At 34.6% G+C, this 23430-nt stretch overlaps 1 protein-coding gene across 2 annotated transcripts in view; it reads right to left on the minus strand.

Moving 5' to 3' along the window:
- Window positions 1-15615: 15615 nt before the first annotated feature.
- The window catches only part of LOC127812691 (endoribonuclease Dicer homolog 3a), a 79717-nt gene continuing 71902 nt past the window's right edge, over window positions 15616-23430 (minus strand). For both annotated transcript variants that reach the window (XM_052353201.1, XM_052353200.1), the window contains exons 18-25: window positions 22472-22704; window positions 22164-22373; window positions 20726-21202; window positions 19477-19749; window positions 18723-19049; window positions 17846-18080; window positions 16345-16456; window positions 15616-16107 (exon numbers count right to left, since the gene is read on the minus strand). In XM_052353201.1, coding sequence (XP_052209161.1) covers window positions 15894-16107; window positions 16345-16456; window positions 17846-18080; window positions 18723-19049; window positions 19477-19749; window positions 20726-21202; window positions 22164-22373; window positions 22472-22704 — 2081 coding nt within the window. In that variant the 3' untranslated portion in view covers window positions 15616-15893. The remainder of the gene's footprint in view (window positions 16108-16344; window positions 16457-17845; window positions 18081-18722; window positions 19050-19476; window positions 19750-20725; window positions 21203-22163; window positions 22374-22471; window positions 22705-23430) is intronic.

Raw genomic sequence — 23430 nt, forward strand, 5'->3', positions numbered from 1 at the left:
AAGATATAGAAATATTCTAAAATTTTTATCAACTTATTTCTTAAATTTTTTGAAATATATTCGAGAATATAAACGTTATTTTTTCTTATCAGTGAGGATTAATATATATTTATTTTGAGAGAAGGAAGAGATACGCATATATGAAAAACTCAAATAAGAAGTCACGTGACTTCTTTTTTAAGAGTTTACAAATAAGTTTAATAAACACATTGAAAATGATAAAAATCTGAAATATTTTTCATATTTTATCTTTTTCAATTTATATTTTGATTAACAAATATTATCTAAAAATATTATAAAGGACACATTTTTTTTATTCGAGGAGACCAACCAAGCGTGAACACCCTGTCCGTCCAATCTTGAATAAAATTTCATTATCCTATTTAAAAAAAATTAGAAGTATTTATGGCATTCTTTAACATTTTTTAAGTATCGTTCTGTTAAAATAAATAAAATAAGATTGTATTAAGATAGTTTATTTTTAAAATTCAAAATAACTTATCTTAAGGAAGAGAGATAAATTTATCTAAAAAATTTAAAATAAAAAATTACATAATTTTTTTTAGATAAAATTAATAAATATAATTATATTTTATTTTTTTCGATCTATATCCAAATTAACAAACACTGTATTAATGTGAAAATAACTCTTAAATACTGTCACCCTATTTGAAATGGAGGGGGTAGATTACGCCGAAAATAATCTGCATACATCTGTGCCTGGAAGTTTACGCATTCTGGGACCAGGCCAGGCTCTTAAAACGTTAGGAAAAGGTTATACAAACTGACATCAGAAATTCCAGTACTGTTGCAACCCCTTCCCCGTTATATACAATATAAAATGATAAAAAGCCAAGAAATTCCAAGAATTTCTGTTTGAATTGTCCAACATGATTAATGTCTGTTCATGAATGATGAAACAGAGAACTTGGACCTTTTGTAAAAGCACCATGCAGCCTGATAAAGACACAAACTCCCCATCCCCTCTTCTCTTCCGCCTTCAATTTTCTTCCCTTCCAAACACGTTTATTGGCTTCTATACGTCTTTTTAGCGTATATTTCAGACAAAAAAGCCAAAAATCTACTGCTGTTTGTTCATGATTTCACGAACTGATTTCTGATTTTAAAATCAGATAATCTCAACAAAATGCGTTCTCCGAATGAAGTAGCTAATATTGCAGACACAAAAGACAAGATTTATTGCTGTTTCGTTATGATTCTATGAACTGATTTCTGATTTCAAACAAGATAATCTCAAGAAAATACGTTCTCCGAATGACTTAACTAATATTTCAGACAAAAAAGCCACAAAAAATCCACTGCTGTTTGGTCATGATTTCACGAACTGATTTCTGATTTTAAAATCAGATAATCTCAAGAAAATGCGTTCTCCGAATGAATTAGCAAAATATTTCAGACATAAAAGCTAAAATCTATTGCTGTTATGTTAATATGAATCTAAGAACTTATTTCTGATTTTAAAACCAGATAATCGCAAGAAAATACGTTCTCCGGATGAACTTCAAGAATCTTTTAAAAATCAGATAATCTCTAGAACACGACTGAAAGTAAAAATTATCATATAAAATAAAGAAGGATGAAATTTGACTGCAGGATGAATAGACGCATATCCGTAAATGCACAAGAATTGAACAATATTATATAATAATAATAAAGAAGAATAAAAAAAAAAAATAGAAACAAGTGAGAAGACGAAGAAAGTAAGAGAGGAAAGCAGGCCTGGCTGTGGATAAAATCAAATTAAAATGCAGCATTGGCTTCTTTCTCGCTTTCTCTTTTCGTCTTCCGCTCTGATCTGATGATCGCAGAGAGAGAGAGAGAGAGAGAGAAGCCCTGCGTCCACCAATCCACTTCGATCACGCGCAGATGGATAAATGAAAATAGTTAGATAGATAGATTGAAATTAACTCTCCTTGTTTATATATATATACATATATGTGGATTCATGAAGCTTTTGACTGGCTGGCTGGCGCCTGGCCCTCGACGGCCTCATTTGAATGAATGCATTTCACCCACCCACCTACCCAGCCAACAGAATCCATTTGTGCATGTAATCTTCTCTCTTCGTCTCGATTCCTTTCACACTTTCCTCTCCGGTAAAAGAATAAATAAATACATAAAAGTGAGTTAACTCCTAAGAACGCCTGAGCAATAAAAAATATATTTTTTTAATACTTTATTTTTCACATCAAAATAATTTGATTAATTAATAATAAATAAATTATATTTTAAAATATTTATTATCAATCAATAAGAGTGTTTTATAATTAAAATAATATACAATAAATTTACCTTTTAATTGATTGTTTTCACTGTTTATTATAATAAATGCATTTGATTTAATAGCAATAAATAAATAAATAATATTTTACATTAACAATTAGGTATAATAAATCACCAATGTTTCTTAACCATTCGAGTCTAAAGTTAACACAATGCATACTTAAGGTTTTCCAAATTTTTAATTTTTGTATAAATATTAAATAATTATACTATTTTTGCCTATTATTTTCCACAAAATGTTAATTTATAATTTTAGTGCCGGGAGGACTTAGAATCACAAAAATGACAAAAATTAATACAAAATGATATAATTTGTTATTTTTAAATATACGCATATTAAAGATAAAAGTAATTTATTATAATAATAATAATTTAAAGGGAGGGGGAGGCAGGTGAGCATCGTAAATAAATACACAGAGAGAAAGCGGGGCAGAGGCAGCGGTAACTCAGTTTCAATTAACTTCCAGAATAAATAGCGTCAATTAATAATGTGGCACCACCAGCACTGCTTGGTCTCAGATACATTATACTGTCCCTCTAAATATTACTAATGTTATAAATTAATAATTTACTATTAGATATTAACATGTGACAGTAAAGTATTAATTTGAGACACTAAAGTTTATTATTAAATTGACGTTTTAGAATTACAAAATATTTTTTTTTAATCTCAAATTAAAAACTTTAATAAAGTCCAGTGTCTCTAATTAGTAATTAGAATATTGCAAAGAGTTGATAAATATGGAAAAATGATATAAAAAAGAAAATAGAATCCCCCCCGCGGGGGTTCATAAAGGGCGGGGGTGGGACCGCCTGCAAGGACTGAGAGTGAGTGAGAGAGGGGGGGGTGATGTGACAGATGATAATCAACGGCTGCTTTTTCTCTGTGGGTGCTGACAGTGACGCCACGTGGGTCAAGAACTGAGCCTCCAATCAAAGCGCAGCTGCCACGTGGGACTCAACGAAAGGGACAATAAGTAGGCACCCCACTTCCCCAATCCATTCCCCAAAAGCCTGCGAGCCGCTCCACTTGGATTCAACCACCTACGTTGCGCTACGCTTTGCCCGGCGGTGCCCGCGCCATTTTTCTTTTCTTTTTCACCATCGTCACAGTCATTTTTTTTTTTAAAGATTCTACGGTTACATTATTTATTATATTAGGTCCTTATATTTTTACATTTTGTATTAAATTAATTATTATATTTTTATTTTTATTAAAATTTAGTCTTTTTTGAATTTTTAGGTAAATTCTATTAATGAAAATTGATAGGACATATATTAATATAAAGTGTAAAATTACTTGATTATGGGATTTAAATTAATTTTAAATCTTAATTATAAAATACACAAATAATTTTGTAAAAGAGTTATAAATGCAGTGCCGGAGTCACATGGTCTTGAGTGGGGGCAATTCCCCCCAGCCCCCTCAGATTTGCGAAATATATACTTAGTATATGACATTGGTAAATTTTTTTCAAAATGGCCCCCAGTTGCCACTCTTCAAATTGGTTTGTAAACATTTTTCAAATTGTCCCCACCACTTAAATAAATAGCATATGGGTAATTAAATTTGAAAACAAAAATCTTAAAATAAGTAACGAAACAATAGAAAATGATTAATTATTCTATCTTTTATTTTTGTTATATTTATAATTTTTATTATGTTATTATCAAACTTAGTTTTCTTCTATACTAATTAGATATATTATATTAATAATTAATTAATATATTATAAAAAAATTATGGTGGTATAATGACAAATATGTTACGGTAACTCAAAAATTTTAAAGTACGAAAACTCACTTTCCTTAGGCTTTGTTTATCTCAAAATGCAATGTACAAGTGATCCAAACAAACTTTCAAAATACAATGGAATCAAAAGTAATGTTTGTTGACGAAAGTGTAATTTCTGAAAATAAACCCAAACACACGGAATTAATAGTAAACACAAGATCCGCGCTTTATATTCTAATTCTACAATAAAAGAATACAAAGAATTGATTTTTGTATGCACAAATATTATATATAAAGTTTTATGTAAAAATGTAAGAAAAGAATTAAGGAGAGAAAAATTATATGAATTCTTAAGTATTTTGATCCAACAACACATCAATTTATTTATATATAATGTTACAATCATTCACCAAAGATACAACCATTTATATGCTTTACAATCCTTCACAAAAGGATATAATTAATTCTTGTGTGTTACAACCCTTCACCAAAGATATACAATCATTCATGTGCATAAATAGAATTTGAAATGGTACAATCTTTAGTTGCTTTACTTGAATCTCTTCCCAAACAAGTGAAATGTTATAACAATTCTTTTGAAAATCTCTCCAACATATATAGTTTCTCAATTATATTTAAATTGTTCATAAAATTAGTACCATAAGCTCAAATTATGTTTGTTTACTAATAAGATTAGAATTTTTTTTTATTGAAATAAATAAAAAGAGTTTGAATGAGCCCAAATTAAACTGAGTCTTTAGCTATTCAATCCTAATTACTATTTATAATATTTTCTTTCTATGTTTTGAAGAAGCACTAATAATAATTAGTTTTTTATTTTAGATATTTTTCCTTAACATTAATTCAATACTTATTTTATTACATACTATAATATTTCACATGGCAAAAAGAAAATATAAAACTTGTCTGCTAATAACAAGGAAAGTGCATAAATCAATAGATTGATGGGACTTTTTATTTTGTTAAAATGTGAGAGTTTTTTTTTTTTTTTTAATTCTCTTGGGGTGTTTGAGTTTTGCTCAATTAATTTTTAAGGACGGATGACCTTTCTCTCTGATGTATCCTTTAAGTAAATTCAGATACAGACATAATCTATACAGATCCAGAGCTAGACATTCAGAACAATCATGCAGGATTTAAGAACTAGACATTCAGAGCAATTATGCAGAACTTAAACTTTTTAATAAATTTCTACACTGATTCAAACTCTAATACGAAATTTGATATACTTTACCCCTACACCATACTTGTGGGAGTCTATTATTTCTTTTAATCAATAGATTCCATGTCAAAAGGTCAAAAGACAAGCACAGGAAGAGCACAAAAACAAATAGAGGCGCCATTAAACAAATTAAAAGCGCCGCAAATAAGGGGGCAAAGTAAAAGCAACTAAGACGTAACAGAAGACCCAATGAACAAACACGTACGAAAGCCTGGAAGCATTGGCCAAAGGCGAGAGGACCTTTGAACTTTGAAGTAGGTGATCCTCAACTAGAGCTGTCTACTCTCTGCTCTCCTCCAGGTAGTCCAGAGGTCATAGCCCTACTGGAGGCAAAATGAAAAGTATTATATACGTCAAAATGATTTATAGTTTTATAACTAGAATCCTATCCTTTATTGATCCAAAGGTAAAATCGTTCATCCCGAACGTCCTTCACATCTGGTCCGACAGGACGTGGGAGGAGGTTAATTATGGTGACCCAGCCGAACGCAGTGGCTAGACCCAAACTCACCGCGCACAAGGAGCCCCCCTCACTTTAGAGAGAGGTACTCCCACACTGTCGCTTGCTAGACTCGATTTTCGGTCTTGATCCAAGATTCACCACGAAAGGCACTTTGTGCCTCTTTCTTGACTAACTAGGCTGCCCATGCGAGCTAAAATCCTATCCTTTATTATTTATATGGGCGAGCTAGAATCCTATCCTTTATTATTTATATATATATATATATATGTCAAAGACTAAAAGAAATTAGCAAAAACAAACCAAAAGAAGTCATTTTCTTCTGCATGTAGATCGAATTAGGGCATCCCAGACTGATCATCAGTGAGGGAGCAGATGGTGGATCGACCCGGCGATTTCTGGTCTATCTGTTGAGCCTCTGTCGCTTTCTGCCATTAGTGGGGAGGCGGCCATCTCTCTCTCTCTCTCTCTCTCTCATACGTATACATATGGGACCATTTTCATCTACCAGCAGCTGCTTAAAAGAGACACAAGGAGCGATCATCAAACACTTCTTATATATAGATATAGAAATATAAACATAACTCGGCTGACTTGCAAAAGGCAAGTTGCAACCAATAAAATGGAGGAAAAAAGCCCAATTGGATACCCCCCCCCCCCCCCCCCCCCCGGCCACACAAATTTATTAGATTTAGGAAATTTATTAATAAATTTGGTGCATATGGCTGCTGGGTGCAGGTCGTTATCAATATCATCTCCAAGGTGGTCTTTTAATGGGAAAATAAATTTGAATAGAGTCACATGAATGAATGAATGAATGATAGCTAGACGTAGGTACGATTACAATTTACTTATATAAATACGGCGTAGTAATGGTGGTGACATGCATGCAACGCTTGCAGTGGTAATGGGCAATATTGCATCTAGTAATGCGCCCCACGCCGGCCTACGCTCGCCTTCACCACTTGTCTCGCCTACTTCGCCCTCCCCATTGCTATATATCGTCATGGAGTTAAGGTCGGCTGGATTCTCGAAATTGACTTGAGGGGAGTGTGTTGTCAAATTTGTCCCTTTTCTTTGCTTGGCCTTTAGGCTTTAGCCCATGGGGTGTTGGTTTATATATGGTTAGGTTGCAATTAGTGTTATAAGGATATGGAGACACATGTCATTTTGTTTAGATTTAAAATGGTATATATTTTAGGTATACTTAAAGACATGTCTATTCTAAAAAACATAATCTTTTTCAATGGTTTGTGCTCTTTTTCAAAGAGGTATCATTTCAAAGAGATGTGTTTCTTTAGATGGTTATGGTTTCATAACTCTTAGGAACACTAGAAATAAAATTTGATATAAAGGCTATATATCATTACAGTTGCTAACCTGGATTAGGCCCACCCAACATCACCATCTATAGTTCGAGACCAAGTGTGTCCTCCAAATATTTTCTTTTTAAGTGTATTGAGTTGTAGTGTTTGTTATTCAAGATATGTAGGAAAAAATAAAGTAAAATATGAAAAGTATTTTAGATAAATATATTTTTTATTGTATTTATTAAATTTATTCGATAACTCTTGAAAAAAAAGTCACATGACTTTTTATATTGGATTGTTTAGATAAATTTATCTCTCCTTCCTCCAAATAAATTTATCTTAAACCTTACAAACAAGAAAAAATAACTTTTAATTTATCTCCCCTAATGTATTTCAAAAAATTTAACAATTAATTTAATAAAATTCTTGTATTGTTTCTTAGGTTTATCTTGATTATTTTATATATTGGTCAAAAAAATATTTTAATCTTATCTTATTCATTTTAACAAACACTAACTAGATAAATTATAATAACTAGATACTTACAAAACTTTCTTTCACATTTTAAAAATAACAATAATTTCTCTTATTTATTATAAAAAAAACCCTAATTACGGACAAAAGTTAGTGAAGAAAAAATTCTCATTAGAGAGAGATTATAATGAAAACTCACAATTTATATTTTAGTAGTAGAAGAAGAACATATAAACAAAATTAGAGATAATTTTTTCAATTAAAAAAAATTGTCTCTAATTTTATATCTTTATTATTAGTTTAATAATACATATTGTATGAGAGTAATAAGTAGAAAAACACGGAATGTGTCTCTAAATAAAAAATATATAATTAGGAATGGTCTAAAAGTAAAAAATATATTTTTTTATCATATTAATATTATTTAAAAATTCCGTCCCTATTCGCTCTGGGAGAAGGCGTTGTTCAGGCTTCAGAGACGGATTTAGATTTAGAGACGGAAAATTTCCGTCTCTGCACGTGCTTACCCCCTTCCCCGCTCATTTCGACAAATGTCCCTATTCCTAACCGTCGCCGCCGCCGCTGCCGTAATCGCCTCCGCTATCCGTGTCTCTCTCCTTTTCCACCATAGCTCTGCCACTCTCGCCGTCTTCGTCGCCGCCTCCACCGTCCGTCTCCCTATCCCTCTCCCTCTCCTTTTCCGCCATAGCTCCGCCTTTCTCGCCGCCTCCGCCATCCGTCTCCTATCCCTCTCCTTCCCTGTCATAGCTCCGCCAACCTCGCCGTCGCCGCCTCGACCTTAGCAGCAGGTGCTTCCGCCGCCGACTAGGAAAATTCAGTCTACTGAGGTCCCACGCCATTAATCGAGGTCAGTCTCATTAATTATTGGTAACATATATTCACATGATCAAGTCTATTTACACGAGTCTCTCACCTCGCCAACTGCTTCATCTCTCTTCATTATAACTCAACTACTATATATCATATTTGTAGTAGTCTTTGACAAAGGAGATTATTGGAGATTTTTTTTTCTTTTTATCTAAAGCGTTCGAGTTTCGCTTGATTAATTTCTAAAGGCAGGTGACATTTCCCTTGGTGCATTTTTCGAGTAAATTTGAATGTAGACATAATTTATACACACTTAAAACTGGACATTCAATGTAATTCATGTGAAACTTAAACCTTTTAGCAAGTTGTCGCATTTATTTAAACCCTCATATTTCATATGAAATTTTATCACTACACCATCCCTGTGAAGGCTTATTGGAGATTATTTAATATTAGTTTTAGGTGCATTGAGGTCACTTGCAATTGTTACTTTGTTTTTAAGTTAAAGATGATATGTATAGAACTCAAGCATGTCCCATTACTCAAATATTAAACTTATTTCAAGTTAATTTGATGTGAAACATGGGAAAAGGGTAGTTTAGTCTAGTGAAACTGGCTGGATCTGAGCTTACAACAATTTTGTATTTGTTGCAGGTTAAGAAAGTTTTGAGTCTTTTCCTTAACTTGCTAGGTTTGAGCATAGGAAATGAATGGATAATATAGGTTGAGTTAGTATTGACTTTTGAATGATAGAATTTATTCAGAGGTTAAGAGAGTTTATAAACTTTGCATGTGCTCAAGATTATTTTGAGGCCCCAGTAAAATTGAGATGTCCTTGTTTAAAATGTAAATGTAAGAAATACAAATTGGTTGATGAGATGATAAAAGATTTATGTAAGAAGGGGTTTATGGATAACTACTATTATTGGACAAATCATAGGAACCGAAATTAGAAGAATTAGACAAAAACTTGTCTATTCCATCTAATGTCAAATTTACTAACATAGAGTCTTAATTAGGTTTTGAATGACAATAACTCTACTTGTCTAATTAGAGTTATTAATGTAATTTTCAATTACTTTGTTTTATGTACCTTGTTTTATCAAATTATGGCATTAATGAAATTTTCAATTACTAACACATTGTCTAATTAGATTGAATGTGTACTTTTATTTCTATGTAATTTTAACCGTTTGTTTTTCATTATTTATGTACCTTGCTCTATCAAATTATGGCATTTATGCGACTATATATATTGTGTTCTACATCTTACTCTAAACCTCACAGTTTATACGAATGTTGTTAATTATTCCATATAGATGTCAGATTGAGGTAGAGGTGGGGTAGAGTGACCCTATGCACGGGGATAGACCCATCTACTTCTTTACCCTCCCCACTACCCACCACAAATAATTTTACTACAGGGTCACAGCAAACCCAGTGTGGTGATGTACCTTTTCTTTCCTCACAGGCGTCTTCTTCTTCCACAAAATCGCCTCCCCGACCTTCATTTGGGTAGATGGATCCGACAGATAGCCGTATATGGATACAACCTGTCACTGTGTTGGATTAAGTATTTATAAACCACCTACCTTTTAATTATTCTCTTGGTTCTAACATTTTTTATTCATTTGTAGCTTTAAGCCAACTAAGGGACTATCGGGCCATATCTCTTAACACCGTGAAAGCCAAATTTGATGGTGCATGGAGATCTTGGAGTGAAGTGGATTAGAGGGTGAAGGTAAAGTGTATTTTTGATTGAATAACAATATTTTTTATACAAGATGTTGACTCACTCAATTTTTTTTAAAAATATTCCTACATGCAGAAGAAATATAAGTGATTGTTAAAGGATGAAAAGAAAGTCAGAAAACACTTCAATAGCAAGTGCTCTAAAGCTCTAAAAAATGCAATGAACAAGGTAAGAGATGATGATGATAGAAGAGAATGAATGGATTCCTCCTGATGTAAGGAAGGAATTGGAAGAAAAATGGCAAGATCCCAAAGGGTTGCAAAAGAGTAACAATAATAGCCAAAATAGACGCTCTAATGAAGGTTCATCACTTCACATAAGTGGTTTCATCTCTGCAACTTAGCATAGAAAGAGAATGGTACTATTTAATCATCATTAACAATCATATTATTGCATTAATTTTGGTTATGCCCCATGCTCATGTTCGTATTTAATTCTATTGAAACGTGCCTCTTTTGTCTTTTGCAAAAAAGTGAATTGAAGAGAAATTCAACTAGTTTTGAACTCTTCGCTCGCATTAAGCATTCTAAGAATGAAGAAGCTTGGATTTCTTCAAAAGCTGAACAAATTGTTGTAAGTACTAAAATTTAAATCAAATTTAATATTCATATTATCATTATAATATAAAACTCAATTTTGCTTCACATGACTCACTTGCATCAAAATGCGACAGAATGAGAGATTCGTCATGTGCATATGGAGATGAGAGTTCTCTAGGTCAATTTTCAGCTACCTTTGACAACAGTCTTTTATATGGATATGGTTAAAAGAAAGAATAAGAAGGGGCGCATATTTGGCCTAGGGACAACCTATCCTAATTATATTGTTGTCTCCTAAAATAAGGTTGTCTCTCGGTATGAGATTAACACTATGCGTCAGACAATCTCTAGTCTAACCACTAAGTTGCATGAGCAACAAAAGATGATACATGTCAATTTTCAACATTTAGGAATTGTCCAGATGCCCTCAATCCATCCTCTACCAACCTGGATTACTCTAGTCAATCCACCTCAACCAACCACTTTAGTTGATCCACCTTAGCCACTCCAATCACGAGTGTGATTTTGTTCACCCTCTTTAACGTTTTGGGGGTTAAAACTAACATAGGGCACCCCTCTGTTAGTTTTTTGGGGCCCGTCTGTTAGTTTTAACCCCTAAAATGTTTGGGGGTTATGTTCACCCCCGTTAAAGGGGGTGAACAAAATCGCACTCCTCCAACTATTGACGCTCATGACTCAACCGACGCTCATAGGTATGATGATGATGGGTATGTTGATTAAGAGCCTTGAGATTATGAAATTTATATCTTATTATTTATTTGTTTTTAGATTTTATTGACAAGGAGCCTCACAATGACATTTTTGAAATTTAATATTTTTTTATTTGCGTGTATTTGGAAGATTTTATTTTATTTTATTTGTTTTTCTCAAATGATTGTTTTAAATTATCTTTGGTGCCCAACTTTGGGATTATGGATTAGTGGTGTGATTGTTGTTGGAATTGGAGATATTACAGGTTTTTGCATTGAATTTTTTCCCATTTGAAAGCAGATTTTGGATTTATGAAATTCAGGAATCCAATTAAAATTGTGATTAAACATTAATTTTTTTACTTCAGAAATGGAAAAATATCCCTTCTTAAATCACTTTTTCAGAGACAAAAAATACTTTCTTTGAATTTTTAATTAATATTTTATTATTTTTATGACAAAATTGAAAAATTAATTATAAGATGAATTTTTTTAGGTCAAAGATGAAATTATTTTCATCTCTAAAGAGAGACTGAAGCCAAATTCTGTCTCTAATCGGTGAGTAACACCATTTAATGATGCAGCTGACTTTTTGTCATTAATTCTATCTTGAACTGTTTAGATACAGAATTTGGTTCATTTAGATATAAAAAAATTTCCGTCTCTAAACTTTTTTTTGTTTTGTTTTGTTGTGATGATTAAATAAATGAGCAAAATGATGAATTTTATTATTCATTATCTCTCATTTGAATTTAAAAAAAAAAAAAAAAAACAAGTGATCACCTGTCATTGCCAATCACTAACCATTGGGTTTGAACCCAAAATGTGGACTTTTTCCATTTAGGTTTAAATTAAACCCTAGCAAGGTTCGATCATCGAAAACAAAGAGAGAAAGAAAAAATAAAGAGAGAAAGAAAAAGAAGAAGAAGAATTACCTTACATCAAATAAGAGCAGGGTGGTAAGAACAAGTGTGATTTGGTCAAAAGAAGAAACAGAAAAGAAAGGCACCCCAAAAAAGAACAAGGGCAACAATGGTGGCTGCAATCTTTCAATGGCCAAAGAAAGGGTCCAACTAGAGTTGGAAAATGAACGGGTCAAGCCGGACTGGCCCGCCTCTCGCTTGGCCCTCGAGGGAGGCAGGTCGAGCCGGGCAATAGGAAATGGGGGCCCGACACGACCTTATGGCCCTTAATAAATGGGCTAAGGCGAGTTGGGCCGAGCTATTTTGGTGGGTTGGATAAGGTTGCGAGTCACAAATCACTAACCTATCACGACTCGTTTGCTACAGTACCAGGTCAGCTCAGCTTATTTGCTACAATATCGGGCCGAGCCGAGCTAAGAGGAGGGTAGGCCCATGGGCCACCAGGCCCATTTGCCAACTCTAGGTCCAGTCGAGGAGAAAAATAGGGGTAACAACTTCTTGGCAATGGTGAGGAAAGAGAAACTTTTTAAATCACGATAGTTTGGTCATTTTGAAATATTTCACTAGGGTTAACTAGTGGGAGTGAAAATTATAATGTAACATTAAATCTTAAAGCTACTCATCATATTTTCTCAAATGTTAGGAGTAACTTTTACAAATATTTTAAGCTTTAAGGATGCCACGTGTAATTTTTTTAAATTTATTTTGTTATAAGAATAATTATTTAGCAATGCAAGAAATGTGCCAAGCTATGACTATAATTTGATTTTGATTTTAATTTTAATTTTAATTTTAATTTTACTGAGAGCATGGATAAACCTTAACAACGATTCCACTAATGACATTTACAGCTTCGTCACGTTGTTTGGAGAAAGAGTGAGTTTAAAGGAAAAATAATTAAATAAGTAAATTACGGAACCCCTAATCATATGATTAGGTTTTTTCTTCTTCTTTTTTTTTTTTTTTCTAGGCAAAATAAAACTATAGACGTAGCCTAAGCCTAAGCCTAAGCCTAGTAAAAGGCATTGGAATTTTTAAAATAAATTAATAAAATACTACATTTTCAAATTATATATTCAACGTACTACTCTATAAATATTCCACCTCATAAAGCCATGTTACAACTAGCCATTGCTAGTAACATGGTATGCTACATATTGCTACTAAGCTGTAGTGAATTCACTTATTTGATCGCCAAACTTGTTATATAAAGAACAAGGTGAGAATAAAATTGTTTTATAGATAACAATTGGAACAACTTAATTTGAAAATGTTAGAATATTTCATGAATTTATTGTTCTTAGTAGCGTTTATGATATTAAAAAGGTATTAAAACGTTACCAACAGTAGTGATAAAACCTTTTTCATCATTGTTAGCAGCGATATCAGTCATATTACGCTACTATTAATCACTTGTTTTCTACATCATTTCGTTATTTTACATTTTTCAAAATGCAAATCTTCATAATTTTGCTATCACTTGGTCTCATTCTAGCATAAGGGTTCGACGGATGAAAACCAAAAGACTAGAAGCTCTCTCTTGACAACCTATCTATTGCTAGCAATTAGTGCCACCTCTCCATCTGACCCTACCACCTAAACGATCTCTCTCCCCCTATTGTTCTCCCTATGTCACCATTGACCTCGCCTACAAGATCACATTTGCATTTCACAATGGCTTCATGTATGACAAGTACCTTTACACATGTTGTACCTTTTTATCTATAAATTTCTAATGTGAGAAGTAAAATGGTTTGAGTTTATGCTTTGATTTTGGAATTTTTGGATTTAGGATTTAACTTAGGGTTTTTTAAGTTTTCTTTTTTGTAACATTTGGTATTCGAACATTTGTCCTGACTAATTCCCCTGAGGCTATGCAAATTGCCCCATCCATGTGAGTTAGGTAAAACTCCATAATGTGATAGATGGAGTTTCTAAACAATCACGAGGGACAAACAATGTTTGCACAAACCCTATCACACAACGTAATGAAGCACCATATTAATCACCCACGATGCACAGAGCCACACAGACCCCACCATATCATGGTAGATATGATCTCCCAAAAATTTAGCTTGAAAATACCTTTTGCACATTGTCAACGAGACTCGAATCAACATTAGGCAAACCAAAATTGTAGCAAGGACTAGCTTGGATAACCGTTTTGTAATTGAAGGTTAGTTGATTTAGGATTCTTGAATTTGGCTGTAGGTTTAACGGCTTGATTTAGGGTTATTTTATATGTGTTTAGGGTTTGATTTGTGGTTTTTGGATGTTGGGATGTGATTTGTGATTGTTTGATTTAGTGATGTATTTTGGGTTTTTTTTTTATTTAGGATTTGATTTAGTATGGTGCAACACATCCCCCCACGGAGGGACATAGATACGGACCTGTATGACTTGGACAGGCAGGGCGGTGGGGACATACCACTGGAGTACCTATCACTAGGCAGGCACATTTAAACTTGTGGGATCGATGGCATGCAACTGTGGTTCCAAGGCAAGAGGGCCCTACTCAGGGGGCTCTAGATGACTACATCGCTTAGCACCGCCAGATCGATCACTCAGAACGAAAGATCCCTCCCCCTAGTTGATCGCCCTTGGATGGTGCACCAGCCAGCAATACATACTAAGGGTATCATCAAGTAGGGAATTCCAAAGCACAAAATTTGACCAAGCACGGTATTCCAAGCAAATAATGTGAAGGAAATGGGCTGAACTAAATTCACTACTGTCAATAATAGCGGCACCTTACATAAAACGTCGCCACCGGTAGCAAGTTTTACATTATATTCTTTTTAAAAAAATATAGTGCTTTAGAAGAAAAAAAATTCAAGGCAATGCCTGTAGAATCCTAAACCCTAAAGCCGCAAGAAGCACGGGATTGAATAAAGCAAGCACGAACGAAACATACTTTGTAACAAAACACAAGCAGCAGTACAATGCATGGACAAAAAACAAAGTGGGGATGGGTCTAATATAAAACCTAGGGGATCAAATAGAAATAGAATATAATTAGCATTGTTGTAGCTCAGCTCATTAGATCCTCCACTAGCTCATCGCGACCCTCTGCCAAAATCCGCTATTTCATAGTCATTTTTGAGTCATGGAAATAGAGAGCATGAGATAGGGCACATGGTTTGGCATTACAAGACCATGCGCGATGACTTGGTGTCATGTCATGAGGCGAAAAAGAAAGTTAGTGGCAGTCAGTTTCTGACCTCATGAACACCTACCCCTAATTTTAACTGCGCTTTCAGAGAAACATAAAGACCAATGCGAAGTGGAGGAAAACACAGAAGAGAGAGAAAAGACAAGGAAGACTCAGGTCCTCTGCTTTGGTAAATGGTAATGACTATGCACGCATCATTAGTTACAGCAAGTGAGGACAATGGCGGCATCTTATTAGCCCTGCAGAAATTGGTTTTCCCTGATTGTCCTACTAGCTTACTACTTTTTACATACAATTGATTGAGAAAGCTATAACAAGCCCAAGTCTAATAAACGAACAATTTTGATTGAGAAAGCTATAAAAAGCCCAAGTCTAATAAACGAACAATTACTCAATCCCACCTTTCATCAACCGCTGAAGAATACGAGAAGTTTGCCGCTCACTTACACTTTCACGCCCTCAATGGAGATCCGTCCTTGCCTTTCAAGCTCGAACAGCATGACGAGTGCTGCAGAGTCGAACGAACTCTTCTTGTCTGCTCTCTGGTCTCCAGTTTGTTCGATGTCACCAAACTCAGGAATGGTCAAGGTTATTGTTGATACGAAACTGTTGAAACCGGTTCTCTTTTCAGAGCCTTCACAAAACTCAATTAAAGTTCTGTGCAAAAGCAGTATCAGTTTTGTCAAATACAAGTGATGTGAATAATTCACATCACTAAAACGGAGCCTTATATAGATAAGTCAAATAACAACTTGAGGAAACAATCCGTAATATCATAAGCGAAGCAGTTAAAATGAAAGTTTACCAGAAAAGTCAATGACTTATTAAGTAAACAAATCCAAATATTCTAAATGAGCATAGCAAGATCAATGAGTATGGTTTTGTGGGACTAACCTTGATTTGTTCTCTGTCGTTTCAAAGGTTGGCATGGGCCACTGCAGTTTCTTGCAGAGGCTATAAAGAGATGTCCGAGGACCTCCCTTCTTCATGTCAATCGATGCAAGAACTGCCCAAAATAATAATAATAATACTCATTATTATCATAGTTAAACAGGAAAACAGCAACATAAAACGCCAATTTTTTTCCCCACAAGACAATCCAGTTTATGTGTAAGAGCAGTGCCAAGCTTTAATTCAGATGAAAGCTCAAAGCTGATACAAGCTAGCAGGCACCCAAACCTTTTACACTATTTTTGAGATAAAACTATATCAATAGACTGCTAGAAATGGAGCACAAAACCCTGCATAAAAAGAAATAATCTTTCTACATATAGGTGTAAATCATCCATGAAAAAGGAGCTGGCAGAGAAAAGAGTCCTCTCAATTGAAAAAATAGAGAGGTAAGGATGTAAATTTTCACACAATGAATCAAACTATCAACTTCATTGAGAGCTCTTTTAAGTTCCTCTCCTATCAGATACAATACATAACACAAAATAACAGTGTTACAGTCATGGCTCAAGCCCCATCTTGGGTATGCACAACCCCAAGAAAAAATGTTAAAAAACTAAGGATACCCACATCAAAGCTAGAATAAATCAAACTCCAGTAATCTATAGCAACCACATAATGTAAAAAAAGGTGCTTAAACAAACATGCAGCCATCTTACACATGTAACAGCAGTCAGTTACCGCTTGACCTTAGATTTTCAATGTTGTAAATGAACCTCAGATTGGTGCCCAAACAAAAATTAGCAACCATAGGGGCAAGTCCTTGGATCTCTGCAGAGCATTCTAGAGAAAGTCAACAAACTTTTTTCTAGTTAGGTTGTCAAGTCATATCTTGGTTTTATAATCTTCCTAGGTTTTCTATAGAGGCATTCCCAGTGCATGCTATATTTCCCACTATTACTATGTTAAAGAGTGATGCAATGCTTCACTCTTACATGGCTGTATCCTAAAACTTTGACAAGCTAAAATAAAAAATGATTATTAAGCGTTTGACAAATGAATGCAATACAAAGCACCCCAGAGATGCCAATGAGTTAATACTAACAAGTCAATAACGAGGTCATATATAGATATATTCTATGTGCCCATTCACTTGCAATTGCACATATTACAGTAGATTGCAAATTCGATATAGTGCTATACCACAAAGATATTTTGAGAATTGAAAAAAAAAAAAAAAAAAGAGGATGGTGATATCATGTGCTTTCTCATCCGTATAGCTATTGACAGACATGTTCCGACACATGCAACTTCATAATTTCATGATAAAATATGGTACAAGACTACAAGTAACTAAATACCTTAAAACTGCTGAAATAATTTCCTTTTTGTAATGGTTTACAATTGGAAAGTTATTCTAAATTGTATAAGCACTAGCCCACAAGGCTGCATCTTCATTTCAAATTTCAATTCCTTTTCTGAAAAACTTATAATGAGTGCATACCTGGAGTGTTAATCTTAGAATCACAGGATTTGGTAGATGAATTTTCGCTATGGGAAGGACTTCTATAGGGATCCAAATGCAACTGACTCGCAGTTAACTTCCTTTTTTGGGCTATTGGCTCTGAAGGATCAACATCAGTTCCACTGCAAATATTCTTACCCAGGTCTTGGGAAGACAGATCACCAACTGTATCAGATTCTTGTTTTCTCCTTTTGGAGTTCGCAATTCCTCTGTTCTGTTCCAGTAGAGGAAATAGAACACCAAAGTCACATTAACAACAACATATCCAGCCATTATCCCACTATGTGGGGTTGGCTACATGAACACCAAAGTCACATTACAGACGAAAAAATACAATGAATGCAGCATCTTTTGTTAATAAACCAAAGGTAGAAATGATCATCAATCTTATGCTTACTATATACATGGATATGTTTGACGACTAGAAAAGCCTCCAACACAAAATTATTATGAAACTATTATGAGATCAATCGCAGGTTGTCCAGTCTGAGTCTCACAAGCAGTCAGAATATATCATCAATCTACTTATTAGACAATAAGGAAAATGTTTTAATTTGTCATGAGCCTAATTGTTTTTCTTAATGCACCTAGTAACTTTGGTCTGGATAGTCCCCTGAAAAAAGAAACTACACTGGAGTAAAAGGACTCCTCCCACCCCCATTTTTTGGTGGGTGGGGGCATACATTAATTAAACAGATAGCTGGTTACACATATTTTAGTATCTTTCACAATGCAATTTTTTAGCCATTATCTCAGATAAAAATGCTTTTTAAGTGTAATGTGTTGAGAGGAGAAGGATTCTTGATGGAAAAAAGAAAACTTGTGATGACTTTAAAACAACAAAATGCTGAAAAACCTCCAGGTCCTTCAACAAATGAAGAGCTGCTTGTCCCTTGGCCACTTTTCTGCTGTGCCCAATTCCCTCTCCAACCAATAGAATGTCTTTAAGTTGCAATTTGAGCTCAGCATGTACCACTTCTCCCTTTTTTATACACTCCTCTTTTATAAAGTACCCAAGAGAGTCACATAATTCAATCAGTTCGCGTAATGGAGGAAGTTCAAGTTTATCTGGGGTCACAATGGGAGATAAAAGAGGTTTGAAGATTCTCCACACTGCATCTAGATTGAGCTTAGAATCAATAAGTATTGCCCCTGCAATACTTTCCACCATGTCTCCAAGAGCCTGCAGTAGAAAACATATACCAAGGGAGATCAATTTCTTATTACCTTTTTTCAGAGAACACAAGGGCAATTAATTGAAACAAGAAAAGCAGCAAACAGTAAAGAAATACTATATGGTATGTCATATAACATATGTAAATAAATTAATGCAACCAACACAGTTTATTAATATCCACCCTTGCTCATGCCAATGTGGTTTAGTGGGATTCAATTGGTTGCTATGATACTTTGGTTATTGAGACCTAGATAACAATTGTACAGTGATAGTCTTAATTTCCCCCACTGCTGATTATGTTGTAGATAAAGAAATGAGAGTTGGGTGATGTATTTCTCATCTCATGTTAATTATCTGCAGTCAATTGAGAAAAAAAAAAAAAATTCAAACCTTGTACTGCAAATGTCATAAATGGGCCACGGTAAAAAAATACCTTAGGAACCTTCAAGCCTTGCAAGGTATTGCAGTTGCTATGAGAATCAGAAACGGATTTCACATACTCTGTTATTTGACTTAAAAGAAACCCAGAGCAATGCTGAAGATGCTGATGAAGGTTATGTTTCACGGCAGCATGAGCAAAATTATTATTATTAACAGAGGCTGAACGCAAGTCCGTCAATTCTCCTGGATCTATCTCTTTATGGCTTTGGTACAAATGCCATGTAATAAGTATGTCTAATACAGAATCACCAAGAAATTCAAGCCTCTGCAAGAAACAATGAAAAGAAAGTTAAGATCTTATAGAACTTTGTAAAGTTTGTTTCTAAAGCAAATTAAAATATCACTATCTAGAAGGAAATATTTCTTCTTCCTATTAGGGCAACTTTCCATCTAAGAGCGCAGTAAAAACACATATGGGATGCATATAGATGAATACATGCATATGGAGGCATGTAAATAGATATATACTATATTAGTTACAATTAGAAAATATTAGCATGTGAATACTGATTAAGTAATACTAAGTTGATCATAAATTAGGCATAATGTTCTCTCTGTGGTCAAAAGGCCTATCAAACATAAGAAAGTGATTGTCCAGGCTGGTGATTATTGCACTGACCAAACTCATAAAATATTATGGATGCCCTCCTCACAGATTCACCACCATGGAATTTGTTTAACGGAACTTGTGAATGGACTTCTGCACCCCAGAAGTCATTACACCAAGAACACACTTGTTTAGTAAAGTTCTTTCCCTGGACTTCTCTCAGAAGTACATGCTCTGGAAGTCCATTACTCCAAGGTCTGCAAGGCTAACTTCTAAAATGACTACTCAAAGTCCACATGCTAGTAAAGGCTTACAATAAATACAATTGATGCCCCCCAAAAATAAGAATGAACAGAAAACTTAAATCAATAAACTTACTCAAATATCTCAATAATATCAATTATCAAAACCTACTTTCAATTACATCCTAGTCTAATATAAGCAACTAATAACCATAATCCCACTCTAATTACGATTCTAATGGAACCTACTAACTAAAGGAAACAAAAGAAATTTGGAAATGAACAAAAGAAATAAAATAGAAGGACGAATTCCTATCTCTACTTCTCTGTCCTACATCAGCAAGCCACCAAGGCAGTGTTGGACTCTTAAAGAAAAGCTCAAACTAAGTTATACACCCAGCTAAAATTTTCATGCAGAGATAAAGGAAAATATAAAATTTTTCCCTTGCTACCTGGTAACAGAAGCCAACATCCAGTGCTTGCTCAGATGCATGAGTTACTGCCTCTAATAGCAGACCATTCACAGAGAACTCATACCCAAGCTTTGACTCCAGAATTTCAATTTCTTTAGTTTTTGGAATGCAGGAGTGGAGAGATGCAGTTTTAGTGGCTTCATCTATGAGTGAGGGCTCAAGTTCAGCATCAAGGCCAAGCCATTTCATCAAATGAAGGGCTGCAGTCAGTCCACCACCCACATAGCATGCTCCTATCAGAGCTTCAACACAATCAGATATGGTTTTGGAAACCATCCACCTATGACCCCGGTCACAGCACTTCCCCACAACAACTTTAGCATCCTCAGTTTGAAATTTGCTATCCAGAGGCACATGCAAAGTATCCACTCCACATGAACAAGGACAAGGGCGTATAGAACATTGTCCTGGAGCAAGCCATCTTTGGGGATCAAATGCACTATCCCGTATATACCCCTATCAAAGGATAAGAAAATAGTTTAAAGGTTAAAAAGTGGATAAGAAAAGGTAAATAACAGTAGGATAACAAATAGATCTACAGTAGACCAGAAGCAAGTGAATATTCCGATTTGATCACCAAAATCAATTCATGTTTTCAGATACAAGGATTTTACCTTATAAGCCACCTAAATGCCAAAAATCACATGGTGAGGTACCACCTAAACTTCAACTTCAGTTAGGCACCCTTAAACCCAACTAACATCATATGGTAAGGTCACCTGTGAAGTCCTCTTATAAGCTCGTTCTGAAAGTTAGACTGTAAGTGCTTACGCTATGCTTGTGGATGCAACCAAAAAATAAATCCCACATACCTAGCACAAATCTTGATCTCTAGGAAGAGGACTAAATTGGACTGAACATGGATTGGTACAGCTGTTGATCACAAGTTTAAAACTTTGCAATAAAGCAAGGAAGACAACTATGTGGGTGCTGATAAATGACAAGATGTACCTTCCCACCTGTGCAGGAGGCAAAGGAATATGTCCACTCCAAGCTAATGAAAAGTGAACAAGGACTAAAGTGTCAATATGCAGTGCATTGAAGGGAAAAAAAAAAAAAATGAATACTTCACCAGGAAAAACTGATGAGGACCAATCTTGGCTGAAGCGTAAAGCACTTAATATGTATCATACAAGTATAATTGACCTTGGAGATAGAGCTTATTGCTTTGGCATGATGGACACATCTAAAATGTCAGAAGGCAAGGGAGTTGAGGAAGGAAACTCAGCTTTGAAAGCATCTACTTTGTCACGTATGCCAAAGGGTGTACACATATGTCATCTAATCTGGCTCCTGTGTGCCCTCTGAATTGATGAACTAGCACTATGTGATGACCCTATGGCCTAACAACAAAATACAAAGTATGCATTTGTAATCAAGTTCTGAACTTCAATATGGAAAAGCCAAAACACTAAACCTGTAAGTTGCGATCAGTTCCAAGTTTATGTAAGGTAGAATTACAGACGGCCCATTGGCGCCGAGCAGATAATTGTCCTTCGTGCTTCTTTGGATATTTAAGAAACAGGTGGCAGCTCACAACATACTTCAAAACTGAATCACCAAGCAACTCCAGGCGTTCCATGGAAAAACTTTCATTGCATCTCAGAGTGGTGATGGCTTCCAGAATCTATTCAACAAAACTAATAATTAGATGAAGGATAAAAAGAGGTGTCTCATTAGAAAATCAACACAATCAAAGTCAACACTATAAAATAGAACACAAACCAAGGAACTTGATGTCAAAGAATTGCTAGAAAGACTGCCAATCTCTCCTCTAAGCTGGGAGGCCAACATCAGAGACTCCAGTCGATGCATTAGTGAAGGAAGCAAGTAAAATGATTTTAAAACATCTATTGGTATATCAATATTGACAAGGAGTTCCGGGGGCATGTGTACATAATTTCGTGGCTTTTGAACTACTGCATTGCCCTTTCCTGAATTCATTCCATGTGAAAAACCTGAAACATAAAAAAAAAACTTTTAAATTAGATCTAGAAAATGTGCTATTATAGGGATTATTACATTTACAGTTGTGCCTGTTGATAGCTATTACTTGGAATGATCAGCCGCTACAACCTTTGATTGATAGCTATAACTGTGCCATTATTGATCTTGATGCAATCTTGAATATTTTACAAGAATAACATTATTGTAATAAAAATTTATCAAAAATATACACTATTTTGAAAATATTTACCAATATAGCACAAAATCTCCACATTAGCAGCCACAATGTGATAAAGCCAGTATGGCTTAAAGTCAGCACAGAATAGCAGGTTCAGCTTGTGTACACTTACACACTACGGGGTTGGAAAATTTTTAAGGGATGGTCTTAAAGATGCTGATTCAGCCAACTCTTTACTGAAGAAACAATGGTTGAACCAACAGTTCTTCATTAAACCAACAGATGCTGTTTTCTCTCCAGCATGCTTATAACCTATCGCTCCTCTTCTCCCTCACTTATCCAAGCAGACTAGACATGCCAAATGGTAACCTGCATGCCTTTCTCTCCAAAATCCTCACTTCTCCTCACTCTCCCACACCTAAATCAACAACCCACAGCTGAAGGTACATGTTTTAACTGATATTTGATAAATTACTGTCCATAAATGTGGGTATGTGTTGCAATTTTTGTGTATTTTATGTGTATGTGTTTGTATGTACATGTGTGTTTTCGTGTTTGT

The sequence above is a fragment of the Diospyros lotus genome, chromosome 11 (genome assembly GCF_014633365.1).
Source record: "Diospyros lotus cultivar Yz01 chromosome 11, ASM1463336v1, whole genome shotgun sequence".
Classification (NCBI taxonomy): domain Eukaryota; kingdom Viridiplantae; phylum Streptophyta; class Magnoliopsida; order Ericales; family Ebenaceae; genus Diospyros; species Diospyros lotus.